Consider the following 15397-nt stretch of genomic DNA (forward strand, 5'->3'; position numbering starts at 1 on the left):
TCACAACATGTTTACATGAACGTTTTGGAGTTGTATTTGGAGTGTATTTCGTGACTGTATACAGTGTAAGGGAACGTCAGGCTCCGGATCTCCCCCACTTCCAGTGATGAAGCTCCGGATCTCCCCCACTTCCAGTGATGAAGCTAAGCTACGCTAACGGAGCGACTGTTCCCAAAGCTAAATGCACGCACAGAGACAAAAAAGGTATGTATCTTCTTGTCTAACTCCAGGGAAGATGTTAAATAAGCTAATTTCCCAAAATGTTGGAGTTTTCCTTTAAGTGGTGCTAGGACAAAATTTGAATTTTTTTTGTATCCACTTTTTTTCCCCATTTTCAATTTTTCTCCCGTCCCAATTTCGGATTTCCAATTCTTCCCTCCCCTGTCTTGAACGTTGCTAGACTATGCCTCCCACTGGTCGGCTGTAGTGAGGATAGAAGCCTTGCATCACGTGTCCCCTCCGATACACGAGGAGGCAGCCTGTCGCATCTTTTCACCGCAGCAGCTCGAACTCTCAGTGGCGAGGAGTTACGCGTGGGAGGCTCACGCTGCCCCCGTCACTTCCTGTTTCCGCCGCACCGGCGTCACCCAACCGACCTGTAGGAGTCGCTGTCCACAACGTCCAATCCCCACCCACCGGCATTCCCACCCTCTAACACTGCCAATTGTGTTAGTATGACGGCCGGCCAAGCCGGTAGCAACGCAGAGAGCTGGGCTCGATACCAGCATCTCCTGCATTAGTGGCGAGCGCCTTGCCCACTGCACCACTCAGCCGCCTTGACAAAACATTTTCTGATCTTTTGTCTTAAGTCCGTTGGTGAATGAGACCCATTAACCGTCACAGAGTCAGTGAGCTAGTACAGTAAGTACATGTGAAAGTGCATAAACTGACAACTGGCCCCCTTTTCATGCAAATTCTATTGGATGATATACACACTTGTTCAGAGAATAGATGTCAAACAATTTAAATAAAATAATAATAATAATAATAATAATAATAATAGAATAATTTCAAATGTAGCCATACCGACCTCTCGACCATCTTCCATTGCAGAAAACGGTCAAAAAACATGCTGTCCTGGTACTGATTGAAGGGCGATCCACACAGGTATCCATGGAGATCCCTGGAACATCAACCACAGAGAGCTGAGTTGATGTTACGCACGCACGCACGCACACACACACACACACACACACACACACACACACACACACACACACTACAGTACACACACAAGCACAGAATTACTTACGCTCTACAGTCATTGAACACGTCCCCAAACGGGTCCAGGTCCAGATTCCTCGAGCAGATCGCTTCATGCTTCAGAACCGCCGCCACGGGCTGGTTGGACTGAGGACACATTGATTGATTGATTGATTGAAAACTTTATTAACAGATTGCAGAATGGGTACAATACAGTACGGCTCAATACACACAACTGTTAATAAGGGGATGCAGACCAGAGAAAGACTTTCGTCTCGTTTACATCAGGGTCCCCCATTTTCTATTCATCATAACATTTATGACATACATGACATACAGTACTGTTTATTTACAGACAGAGTTTCTAAAAGAGAATATATACATTTGAGGGGGGGGGGGACTGTACATTGGGGGGGTTGAGTGGGGGGGGGGGGGTTTGGACATTTACCGGGCCAGTTTCGAATTGCGGCCTCCCGTGTGTGCTCTTTGAGAGCGGTTTTGAAGGTGGGTAGGGATTACACACAGAGTATGTATGTACTGTATACTGTATACTGTCTGAGAATACAATAGACCCATTTCTTGTTTATTTTTTTTTATCCACTTTTTCTCCCATTTTCTATATTTTCTCCCATCCCAATTTCGTATCATCCAATTTCAACCCTCCCCTGTCACGGACGCTGTTTCTTGCCTCCCACAAGCCGGCTGCAATGTGGACTAAGTCATACATAGCACAAGTCCCCTCCGGTACTTGAGGTAACAGCAGTCGCATCTTTTCACCTGCGCAGCTCGATCTCTCAGTGGCGAGGAGTAACGCGTGGGAGGCTCACGCTGCCCCCGACACTTCCTGATTCTACTGCGCAGGCGCACCAACCGACCTGTAGGAGTCGCTGTCCACAACGCCCGATCCCCACCCATCAGTTTCCCACCCCCTAATACGGCCAATGTGTATTAGTACGGACGACCAGCTAAACTGAAAGCAAATGTGGAGCGCTGGGCTCCAGATTTTGTGGCGAGTGCCTTGCCCACTACGCCACGTAGCCGCCTACCCGTTTCTTGTTTATAAACATACCGCGGTCGAGCCAATCAGCAATACCAACTGAGTCACGTGACTAAGTCACCCCGGACCTGCGCGAGCTGCTGCGCCAAAAGAAGTACAACGGGGCTCTGTGGAGAAACCATGACACTCGCCCCCCCCGGACTAAAAGTTGTTTCAAATGAAAACGGCCTGCTAAACACTTCCGTCTCTACATCACAGCCTGCTAAACACCTCTGTCTCTACACCTGTACGTCACAGCCTGCTAAACACCTCTGTCTCTACGCCTGTACGTCACAGCCTGCTAAACACCTCTGTCTCTACGCCTGTACGTCACAGCCTGCTAAACACCTCTGTCTCTACGCCTGTACGTCACAGCCTGCTAAACACCTGTCTCTACACCTGTACGTCACAGCCTGCTAAACACCTCTGTCTCTACACCTGTACGTCACAGCCTGCTAAACACCTCTGTCTCTACACCTGTACGTCACAGCCTGCTAAACACCTCTGTCTCTACGCCTGTACGTCACAGCCTGCTAAACACCTCTGTCTCTACACCTGTACATCACAGCCTGCTAAACACCTCTGTCTCTACGCCTGTTGCAACACAGTTACTGTAGTTACTGTAAGTTACTGTACCTGCCGCCGGAGGAACCTCTGGATGATACTGTTGCCACAGCTTTTCCTCTCCTCGTCGGTCGTTGTCTCGTAGATATCCTGAGAAATACATGTAAACAGACACAGACAGAAGCACCATGTTATATAAACAGAAGAATGTCACGTGACCGAGAGAAATAAAGTGAGAAGATCATCTGACCACTAAGTTCTAAATACAGGACGTTATTGCAGAAGCTTGACTTACTTTGATTATTTATGAGTGAACTGGCTTTGGGTTGTACATGTCCAGCATACAGTGTTCACGCCAAGGGTTAGTATAACTAGGTTAATATGTTAACTAGTTCAATAGGTTAATATGTTAACTAGGTTAATATGTTAACTAGGTTAATATGTTAACTAGGTTAATAAGCCACACACATTCATATACATATTATTTCAACATATTCAAGAAGCAGTGGTGGAAAGTAACTAAGTATTTCTACTCAAGCGCTGTACTTACATTTACATTTACATTTAGTCATTTAGCTGACGCTTTTATCCAAAGCGACTTACAAGTTCTGTACGACAAGCCATCAGGAAGGGCACAACTCTATCAGCTGAGCAACAATGTTCATCAAAGTGTTGAGTGCTACAGTGTAGGTTAGTTTATTAGGACAAGTGCATGACAGTACGGTTAGTTAGGGTTAGATTTTTTTTTATTGTTTTTTTTTTTTTTTTTTTTTAATTCAGATAATGGTTGAAGAAGTGCGTCTTTAGTCGACGGCGAAAGATTGGACGTGATTCGGCTGTCCTAACTGGGGTGGGTAGTTCATTCCACCATTGTGGGGCAAGGACTGAGAATAGGCGACTTCTCTTTGATGACCCTCCCGGAGCTTGGATAGGAGTAGGTCTGAGGCGGCCAGAAGATGCAGAGCGTAGGGGTCTTGAGGGTGTGTAGTTAGAGACCATTGACCGGAGGTAGGCGGGAGCGGTTCCCTTTGCCGCACGGTATGCTAGGTCGAGGGCCTTGAAGCGGATTCGTGCAGCAATGGGGAGCCAGTGCAGGTCCCTAAGAAGTGGGGTGACATGGGCCGACTTCGGTAGGTTTGAGATCAGGCGGGCCGCTGCGTTCTGAATGAGTTGAAGAGGCTTAGTGGCAGTGGCCGGGAGGCCAGCGAGCAGTGCATTGCAGTAGTCGAGGCGGGAGATGACTGTTGATTGGACGAGGAGTTGGGTGGCTTCTTTTGTCAGGAAGGGGCGTATCCTTCTGACGTTGCTCAGGAGGAATCGGCAGGTTCTGGTCGTCGCTGCGATGTGAGCAGAGAAGTTCAACTGGTCGTCGAGGACAACACCAAGGTTCTTGGCGGTCGGGGACGCAGTCACAGCTGCATTCTCGACTGTGATTGAAAGGTCGGTTAGGGGGGAGGATTTGGCCGGCAGGTGGAGCAATTCTGTTTTGCTTAGGTTCAGTTTGAGGTGGTTGGACGTCATCCAGGCTGAGATGTCGGACAGACAGGCCGAGATCCGCACAGAGACGTGGATATCTGAGGGAGGGAAGGAGAGGAAGAGTTGAGTATCGTCGGCATAACAATGGTAGGAGAAGCCATGAGACGTGATAATGTTACCCAGTGATTTAGTGTAGAGGGAGAAGAGAAGGGGTCCTAGAACCGAGCCCTGGGGGACACCCGTCCGCAGGGGGCGGGTGGCCGACAGGGTCCCTCTCCATGACACTTGGTAGGAGCGGTCATTGAGGTATGATGACAGCCATGTCAGCGCAGAGCCAGCCACTCCCATTCCTGCGAGGGCCGCAAGGAGGATCTGGTGGTTGACTGTGTCGAAGGCTGCAGATAGATCTAGGAGAATCAGGACAGAGGAGAGGCCTTTCGCTTTTGCTAAGTGAAGTGCCTCTGTGACCGCAATGAGGGCTGTCTCTGTGGAGTGACCAGTCCTGAAGCCTGACTGATTAGGGTCTAGGAGGTCATTCTGTAAGAGATAAGTAGTAAGTTGGTTGGATACAGCACGTTCAAGTGTTTTAGAAAGGAAGGAGAGAAGAGAGACAGGACGGTAGTTGCCTATGACAGTAGGGTTCAGGGTTGGTTTTTTTATAAGCGGCGTGACTCTGGCTTGTTTTAGGGAGGTGGGGACCACCCCCGAGTTGAGTGAGGAGTTGATGGTTGCAGTTAGGAATGGGAGGATGTCTGGTGCTATGGTCTGGAGGAGTGGGGAGGGTAGCTGGTCCAGCTGGCAAGTAGTCGGACGGTTTGACGTTACCAGTGTCAGGGTCTCTGCTTCTGTAATGGGAGAGAAAGATGACAGAGTGAAGGATGAGGTTCTCGATTCAGCATTTGGAATGGGTGGGGGTTGGGAGAAGGAGCTGCGGATGTTCTCCACTTTTTCCTCAAAGAAGATCGCAAAGTCTTCGGCAGAGAAAGATGAGGGAGGGGGGGGTGGGGGGGGAGTGAGGAGGGAGGACATGGTAGCATGCAGTTTGCGAAGATTCTTGGCAGAGGCCTCGATCCTATGGTGGAAGAAAGAAGCTTTGGCATTAGTGATGGTTTTGGAGAATGTTAACAAGAGGTTGTGATATGTGTCGATGTCAGCAGTGAGGCGTGACTTTCTATACTTCCTTTCAGCTGCTCTCAGGACCTGTCTTTGTTCTCTCACTGGATCTGTCAGCCATGGACTGGGTGGGGAACGGCGGGCAGGTTTCTCAACGAGGGGACAGAGCTTGTCGAAGGAGGTTGCAAGGGCTGAAAGGAGGGTGGAGGTTGCCATCTCTGTGGAGAGAGCAGAGAAGGTGTCACTCAAAGGTAGAGCGGATAGTATGTCAGAGGAGAGGGTGGAGGGGGATAGGGAGGGCAGGTTGCGTCTGAGTGAGACTGTTTGAGTTGGGGTGAAGACCTTTCGGTTAAGCATGAGAGTTAGTGAGAAGGATATGAAGGAATGGTCAGATACATGTAGGGGAGTTACCGTGGTGTTAATGATGCTGGAGTTACGGGAAAATATGAGATCCAAGGAGTTGCCTGCTTTGTGGGTGGGAGGCATGGGAGTGGGAGTCAGGTCAAACGATTGTAGGAGGGAGACTACTATGACTGACTGAGATGAGTCAGGCAGGTTGAAGTCGCCCAGTAGAAGGAGAGGGGTACCATCTTCCGGTAAGGAGCTAAGAAGCATGTCCAGCTCATCTGTGAAGTGATCGAGCGGACCTGGAGGGCGGTAGAGTGTAACAATGGTGAGATTGAAAGGATTAGAGACAGATACTGCATGATATTCGAGAGAGGAGAGTGACAGTTCTGGGAGTGGTGTTACGTTTGTAGCCCATGAAGGAGATGTCATGAGGGCAGTGCCTCCACCCCGTCTGGAAGGTCGAGGTGTGTGAGTGAAGTTATAGTTTGTAGATAATGCTGCAGGTGTTGATGAGTTATTGGGGGTTATCCAGGTCTCAGTTAGAGCCAGGAGCTGCAGATTTAGACTATGGGCGTAGGCAGTAATGAAGTCAGCTTTCTTGACTGCTGATTGACAATTCCATAGGCCTCCCCGTACTGTGACAGGTGTATTAGTGGCTGTAGGAGGGTAGGAGAGATTAGCCGGGTTACTAGCAAACTGGCGTGGATGGGTAGAGTCAGTTCTGGAGGAGCAGATTGTGGAGATAGGTATGAGACACATTGTGGTGTCAAGAGTGGCAGGGAGGAAGTAGAGAAATAGCAGTGTGGGAGGGGAATATAGGATTATGGTGTACTTAGCACTGGGTGGATCGGTGGATCACTCGGCTGTGAACTCCAGGATAACTCCTCCTCTTTGTCCCTCTTCGTTTCTCGACGCTTCGCTGACGCTACACAAGCAAGCCTTTAAATCACTATCACTAATTAGTGCTGTCTTAACACCTGGCCCTTAATGGGGGCACTTAACTAAACAAAATGGCCGTTTTAAACACGCCCCTTTAATCAAGTCAGCTGGTTCCTCACTTTTAAGATTCACTAATAGACTTAAAATGGCTTACCCTAGTTTTCAGTATAAAGCAATGTTTCTTCAGTGAGAGTGTCCTGTCCTTCTTTAACAGAGCCCAGTACAGAGTGACTTCAACACAGTGTGGACCTCTGCTTTTAAACAGGGCAGGCTCTTAATGGCTCACTCAGCAAATCAGATGCTACTAGTAAACAGGAAACAGTCCCTTAATGGGGGCACTTAACTAAACAAAATGGCAGTTTTAAACACGCCCCTTTAATCAAGTCAGCTGGTTCCTCACTTTTAAGATTCACTAATAGACTTAAAATGGCTTACCCTAGTTTTCAGTATAAAGCAATGTTTCTTCAGTGAGAGTGTCCTGTCCTTCCTTAACAGAGCCCAGTACAGAGTGACTTCAACACAGTGTGGACCTCTGCTTTTAAACAGGGCAGGCTCTTAATGGCTCACTCAGCAAATCAGATGCTACTAGTAAACAGGAAACAGTCCCTTAATGGGGGCACTTAACTAAACAAAATGGCCGTTTTAAACACGCCCCTTTAATCAAGTCAGCTGGTTCCTCACTTTTAAGATTCACTAATAGACTTAAAATGGCTTACCCTAGTTTTCAGTATAAAGCAATGTTTCTTCAGTGAGAGTGTCCTGTCCTTCCTTAACAGAGCCCAGTACAGAGTGACTTCAACACAGTGTGGACCTCTGCTTTTAAACAGGGCAGGCTCTTAATGGCTCACTCAGCAAATCAGATGCTACTAGTAAACAGGAAACAGTCCCTTAATGGGGGCACTTAACTAAACAAAATGGCCGTTTTAAACACGCCCCTTTAATCAAGTCAGCTGGTTCCTCACTTTTAAGATTCACTAATAGACTTAAAATGGCTTACCCTAGACTTAAAATGGCTTACCCTACTTGAGTACAATTCCGAGGTACTCGTTTTCATTATAGGGAACTTTGTACTTTTACTCCATTACATCGTAACCATCAGTTACTAGTTACTTTGAAGAAAGACATGGCAGAAACTGATGGCTTTGGACAGTTTTCAATGATAATTGTATTCTGAAGCATGAACTACTTTTACACTATATGCTGTGTTAACCTTTTTATACATTATATAGTTTGATTGTCTGTTTACACGGTGTTACAGTAGACTGGAGGGACAACATGTTGTGTGATAAAGAATAGAATAAAAATGAGAAGAACCTTGAACCTTGACCTTTCAAATGTGAACTGCCAACATCGACAGCCTGAGGAAAGAGAGACGTGAAGCCTGAGGACGAACAGAGCCAGCAGAACTGGATCACATACCGCTTTAACATGACCTTTAGAGGTCAAAGGTTCAAGGTTAAACACTCCCAAGCACTAGAATAGACAAACTTTTTTAAAATAGAATTTTGAATGGAGGGTGGTCAGGTGGCGTAGCGGAGATTGCGTTTGTCACCAACACCGGAGACGCTGGATTCGCCTGTTCGAATCGCCTGTTCGAATCCAGCTCACAGCTCCGGCGTTGTCACCAGCTTGGCTGGCCGTTCACACTAATACAATTGGCAGTATAAGAGGGTGGGAGAAGCTGGCGGGGTGAGTCCGGGTCGTTGTAAACAGCGACTCCTACAGTTCGGTCGGGGGAACCTGCTCAGCGCGGATAGGATCTAAGTGGGATAGTGTGATCCTTCCACACGTTACACCCTCTCAGTGAGAGTCCGCGCTGCCAGGTGAAAAGAAGCGGTTGATTGGCTGGACGTGTGTCGGAGGAAGCACGTGGTAGCCTCCACTCTCCCAGACCGACTGTGGGGGGTAAGTGCGCAGCAACCAGGAAGGGGATTGGGAATTGGCATAACGACTAACATTGGGATGGGAGAAAAATCGGAGGAAAAAGGTTGGGAAAAAAAAAAAAAAAAAATTGAATGGAGACATTTACTTTTACCAGAGTACTATTTTATCTGGGTAATTCTACTTTTACTTAAGTAAAGGAACTCTATTGACAAGCGTTGTATGCATTACATTACTGTATACATTACATATACTGTATGCATTACATTACTGTATACATTACATATACTGTATACAAAGCTCTATAACAAACAGGCGCTTATTCTGAGGGTTAAGTCAAAACCCGTCCTCACTAATTATTGCACGTTCTCATAGGGCTGGGCTCTATAATAATAATAATAATAATAATAATAATGCATTTAATTTATAAGGCGCCTTTCAGGACACTCAAGGTCGTACAACAATTAAAAACAGTTCATTTAAAAACAGACATGGGGGCACATGCGAGCAACGATCAGGACAGGGGAGGGAGGATTGGCACGAGAGGAAAATTGGGATGGGAGAAAAATCACAAAAAAAGGAGGAGAAAAAGTAGAAAAATGCTATTTTTTATCTAGATTAATCTAGATTAATTACAGAAAATTGTGAGATTAATTGGTAAATTTGTTTTAAATCTATTGACAGCACTAATTTTTATTAATTTTGTTTTTGAAGTATTCTACAATCTTGTATGTGATGTAACATGTATGATTATTTTATTCTGATTAACTTTTTACTGCCTGTAAAGCACTTTGTGATTTTAATCTTGAAAAGCGCTATACAAATAAATGTACCTTACCTCACCTTCTATACAAAAGACTCTACACGTGGTGGAATGTGGTGACGGTGGTGGACGTACCAGGGCATCGAGCAGGGAGACGCAGCTGTACAGGTCGTGCCGACTCCTGCAGAACAGGTAGAAGAGCTCCTTCCCGATGGGCTGCGTCACGCACAGACTGAAGTAGTCTCGCTCTGAGAGACGTGGAGAGGAGACGTGAGATCACAGAGCAACACACACCCAAGACATGGATCGTTTAGACCAGTGGTGTTCAACTTCAGATCAGATCAGGTCATATTGTGGGCCCTCTATCTGAGAACACTTTTGCACAACTGTGGTGAAAAGAGGAGAGATAACAGTGGAGACATACAGACCTATGATCTTAATGCACTCTGTGTGTCTAACCTCTAGTGAATCAACCTCTCTAGATAATTAACCTCTAGTGGACCAACCTCTAGATAATTAACCTCTAGTGGACCAACCTCTAGATAATTAACCTCTAGTGAACCAACCTCTAGATAATTAACCTCTAGATAATTAACCTCTAGTGAACCAACCTCTAGATAATTAACCTCTAGATAATTAACCTCTAGTGAACCAACCTCTAGATAATTAACCTCTAGATAATTAACCTCTAGTGAAGCAACCTCTAGATAATTAACCTCTAGATAATTAACCTCTAGTGAACCAACCTCTAGATAATTAACCTCTAGTGAACCAACCTCTAGATAATTAACCTCTAGATAATTAACCTCTAGTGAACCAACCTCTAGATAATTAACCTCTAGTGAACCAACCTCTAGATAATTAACGTTAGGTTATGGCTATAACCAAGTTCTGTTAGTTAGGGGTGACGCTTGGCATCACTACTGCACTCCCTCGCGTACGTGCACGCGTACTGAATAAAATTCCACAAAATATACCTTTAATACCAGTATTAGTCTGACCACACCCCTCATCAGCTTACCTTCATAAGCAGGTGTGTGGTCACCTGCTCTCCTCCTACCCAAGCTTTCACCACAAGGTGAGGTCAAGGGCTGCAGCGGCCGTCTGATGCCAAGCGTCACCCCTAACTAACAGAACTTGGTTATAGCCATAACCTAACGTTCTGTTCCGTTAGGGGCTCTGCTTGGCATCACTACTGCACAAAGGGAGGCCAAGCGGAGCCGCTGGCTGACAAATACACCCCGCTGACAGCCCCCCACAACCATCAGAACAGGGAGGGCCGAGCCCCCCCGACCCCCCCTAATGGAGGGCATCCCCCCTATTAGGGGCTTCACGGGAGGGCGACGGACCCGACCGTGCGAAGAGGCACTCAAGCAACCCAACGCACAGGGTGAGCAGACCGTGGCTTGACCCCACGACTACACCCACGCACAACCCGCATGCCACCCGGGAACGAATGTAGGAAACAACCTCGTCACAGCCCCCAGAATCACGGGATCAAGGGCAAACCCAACCCCGTGGCAAGGCCGTAGCAGCGGAGCGCGAAGGAAGACCCAGACCCACCAAAAGGACTGGACTCCCTGGAATGGGGGCCCGGAGAAGTCCATGATGCCAGCATCAAGACCCCACCAGGTGGGCACCTAGTGACCCCGCCCCCCACATCGCCAGCGTATTCGGACAAAGGCCCCTCAGCCGAGCGGGCCCTGTCCTCCCCAACAGCACACCGCCTGGAACACAGGCCCTGCAACAGGCAGACAGCATGGTCATAACACACAAGAGTTAACCAACGGAAGCAGGCAGTGCACCGGGGAAAAAGACCAGGCAACAGGCTGTCAACCCAAGCCTGGAAACTGCGGACGAGGCAGGCGCCAGAAAGGACAGCTGAAAACAGCCGCCCCGGCGGAAGGGGCGTATGCTGGCGTCGTCGCATAACCAAGCCTTTAAACAGCATGTCAGAAGAGGGATCCTTAGACCACTCGGCCCCTGACAGCTGCCCACAGAAAAAGCCCATACGATCGGCAGACGTCATGAACGTGCAGGGGCACCCTCAACCGGAGAACCGGGAGTTGACACTGCAGCAACACACCAGAGAACCAACCACCCAGGCATTACCCCATGCAATGGTTGGTCCCATAACCCCTCAGGAAAGAAACCCCAAAACACACCTGCGGCACCGCCGCAGCCCGCGTTCCGGGTTCCAACAGGGCTATCCCGGGCCTACGGGTCAACGAGCATTACCCCGGACCGGGCCCGGTGATACGGGGGGCACAGGGTCCCCCGAGGAGGTTAAAACCACCCCAACAGGCCCCTCAGCGCCAAGCGCAAGAGAAGAGCGTAAAAATGGAAGACCAGCCCCAGCACCCCGCACTCGGTATTCCCAGGAGGTCACCCAACCAAGTACCAACCAAGACCAACCCGCACAGCGGTCGAGATCCGACGAGATCGGGCGCGTACAGGTCGGCACGGCCGTAAGCCCAGGGGAGGAAACTAACTTTTTGGCTTACCAGCCAACTGGCGAGTATCTGATTTTTTTTACCAGCCAAACAGATTTTTTACCAGACAAAAAAAATCGCTAATTGTGATAATTACTTCTTTGTATGTCAAGCCGCGTCAATATTGTGTATGCATCTGGGTAGGCACACTGTGCGTTTAAGACAGCACGGTGGTCTTACGACAGTGCTGTGAAGTACCGTCAAGTGTTGTGGTAACGTCAGTTGGGTTGGTGTGCTGTTGTGCACAGTGCACTGGTTGAGCTAGCCCCTTTCGTGACTGCGATGTGCAAGCCAGGGGCTTTTGAGCATGAAATAAAATGTCTAACCTTACGTCGTAGTCCGGTGCTTTTTTGGAAACATTATAGTCATAACAGATACACCTAGCTGGCTGCTTTGAGCACACGGGGCTAACGTTAGCTAGCAAGCAGCTATAGCTAAAACGCTAACTAGAAGCTAACCACTGTAATACTGTATACAGTTCCAGTAGACTAACATTACACCTCTGTGATTTAAATGTGTCCTTAGTAACTTATACTCGAGGGTTGTACTAGGGTTGGATGCAGTTCCCCGTTGGTCAGTCTGTCTGTTTTCCATCTTCTGCTGTGTTTAACGTTATCTGTTTGCGAGTGCTCCTGATGTCTAGCCTAGTACTGCGGGACTTTTATTATTATATGTCCGCGGGTTGGCCAGTACTGCGCAAACGTTTATTAAACATTATATGTCCGCGGGTGGTCTTGTGCAGTGCTCTCGTGGCACTGTCAACTAAAGCGATCACTCAGAAGACGCGCACCGTTTGCCAGTGCAGTGATTGCAGAATGTTTTATTTTTTTGTATACTCGCCAGCAGGGGAGGAAACTAACTTTTTGGCTTACCAGCCAACTGGCGGGTATCTGATTTTTTTTACCAGCCAAACGTAAAAAATACTAGCATTTGGCCAGTAAAGTGGCCTAATTTCCTCCCCTGCGTAAGCCATTACGACAGTGCAGAATACAACGCACCTAACAAGGGTCCCATAACGCTCAACCCTGTGACACCCGGACCGACCTAGCATTTTTCCCCCTGAAAAAACCCCAAGTCCCTCAGGGTACCAGAACAGCAGATCTGCATCCCCAGCGGACAACGGGTGCAACTGATCTGGACCAGCGCGACCAGAACCAGTCCCGTGCCCTAATCACGCCGACCTGCCAACCCCAGGAGAAGGGGCAGATATGCGTGTTGATCCCAACATAAAAAAGAAGGCGCCACCCAGACGTGTCGGTATGAACCGCGCCCGGTGGCCCACCCCTAGGGCGTGAGACCCTTCCCCATATGTCCAGACCCATTCCGTCATCATCCCCTGACATGAACAGGAACCCATCGATAACCACACAGGGTGTCGGAAGAGGAAAAAACCCCCATCCCAATTGCTCCATAAAAACGCTGTTTCACCCAAGCAATCAAGGCGCGCTAGTCAGCCAATGGCCCAAAAAGCACATCCTGAGCTAGCACTATGTGTGCGTTTGGACATACCCACATCAACAATAGGCCGTTTAGACCACCATATTGAATCCCCAAGACGCCCAGGGAAACGACAAGAGGGGCGAGATGCAATCAACTCCATGAATGAATGAATGAAAAAAATTTACCCAACAGACTGCAGAAAGGGTACAACCCAGTACGGCAATACACACAATAGGTTAAAGGGAGGCAGACCTGAGAAAGACGTTAGTCTTGTTTCCATCAGGGACCCTCATTTCCAATCCATCAAGACACATTCAACTCTTTATAAAAATAAAGAAAAGGCATCACCCATATGACCCAACTGCACAGCTGGGAGTAAAAACCCTGTTTTTCACATGATTTCAATCCAGTCACTCCTTTTAAACAGAGTGTAAGACCAGACCCTCCCAGAAACACCATCCCACATGAGACTATGGTCAAGAAAAAGATATGTAAACTGTGAGACACGTGACCAATTGACTCAAGTTTGACACATAAACCGGGCGCAGCAGGACCGTGAGCCCTGCGCCCAACCTCGACATCTTTAAGACACCAGCTCATGGAAGGCGTCGCCATAGCAACAACGCTACAACGGGCGGGGAAAACCTACCGGATCCTGTCATGTAACAGGAGTCGGTAGAATACCCCTTCCCCCCCCCCCCCCCCCCCCCCCTTGCCAAGCACTGGCCTGGCCCTGACTGGCTCAGCAGAAGAGATCAAAAATCCCCTAAACCAATCAAGTGGGAAAGGAGGGGTTTATTCGACACCCCCTCCCGAAAACACACCCTTTATCCCTACACACAGAAAAACAACCGTAGCCATCTTGAAAAACCTCCGGTGGAAAGCAAAGCATAGCGAAGCTAATACAATGCCCGCTACCCACAAAAAGTGTAAAAGGTTTTACAACAAAACACAAGTCGCCTGTGCGTGAATCCTATACCCGTTGCCTATGTCATACATAGGAAAAAACGCTGAACGAGAGTAAACGGCTAGGCCGTGAAATGTGTGCGTACGAGTATTACTGCAACTAAACAACACAGCATTGTGAAAAACACATATACTTAGTTAAAGCAATGGAACAACACCAGTTCTAACTGCATGTGGAGCATCAAGCTAAATAGAACCTATTACCGAGTGTACGTTGCAGACCTTGCTTAACCTCGTAACACAACACAACTCACCCCACAACGTAAAAAAGGGCAGATTCATATATACACAACCCCACCATATGATTTGTTTGAAGAAACACACAGTTTGTTCGGCCAAAACACAGTCCCCCTCCATCTGGGAACTTTTTTTATTTACTAACTAAATAGTGTCAAGGCACAAAATCATAGAGGGGCCGGGGAGGGTGTAGGAGAGGGGACACAGAGGGGAAAAAGTCACTCCTAACGGCGTCTGCCACCTCGCGCCGTTCGAGGTCTTGCCACCCCGGGGAGCCCCGGAGGGACGGTAGGTTACAGTCTGCTGGACACGACGTTCCCTACCGTCTCCCTCCGGTCTGGGATGGGCCGGCGGTGGCAGAAGCGCCGTTTCGTCCCCTGGCCCCTCTTGGCAGGGCCAGCAGTGGCGGCGGAGGCAGTGGTAGCGGCGACGGAGACAGCTCGACGTCGCGGAAGCCTTCTGCCTCCACCGGCAAGGACGGGAGGCGGAAAATGGGGTTGGAGGATGGATCTCTCCTCTGCCATCTCTCTGCATGTTGGGGTCATCAACCGCAGGGCCTTCCCGAACAGGCCAGCGTCGGAAGAGGGCGGCCGTCAGAAGAGGAGCTCTCTTCCTCTCTGGCACACGGGCCTGCTCCAGCCAAAGGTGACGCTGGCCCAGGGTGGCCATGGCGCGCACTTTCCCCATGGCTATGGCCAGCACCTGGGAAAGATGCAGGACAGCTCCCGCAGCCTGGGTGATCTGATCGCATTTCACCTCGGTCAGATCCGTGCCGCCCGTCATTATCCCCGATACAAATCTAGCCAGGTGGGCGATGTTAGACGCCGCAGCCAGCGATTGTGTACCAGCGATAAATGACTGGTCACCCCAATAAGCCAATCGCCTAGCCGATTTCCCCTGGAGGACCGGTTTGCATAGTGGTTCCCACACCATATCCGG

General features: G+C 48.7%; 1 protein-coding gene across 1 annotated transcript in view; it reads right to left on the reverse strand.

The window, feature by feature from the left end:
* LOC311236470 (G protein-coupled receptor kinase 5-like) overlaps positions 1–15397 on the reverse strand; it is a gene marked incomplete at its 5' end in the record, with an annotated part of 39056 nt that overhangs the window by 22331 nt on the left and 1328 nt on the right. The window contains 4 exons of the mRNA XM_084324149.1: positions 1031–1123; positions 1253–1350; positions 2876–2953; positions 9459–9571. Coding sequence (XP_084180275.1) covers positions 1031–1123; positions 1253–1350; positions 2876–2953; positions 9459–9571 — 382 coding nt within the window. The remainder of the gene's footprint in view (positions 1–1030; positions 1124–1252; positions 1351–2875; positions 2954–9458; positions 9572–15397) is intronic.

Source organism: Notolepis coatsorum (assembly GCF_963971535.1).
Source record: "Notolepis coatsorum genome assembly, chromosome: 11".
Taxonomy (NCBI): Eukaryota; Metazoa; Chordata; class Actinopteri; order Aulopiformes; family Paralepididae; genus Notolepis; species Notolepis coatsorum.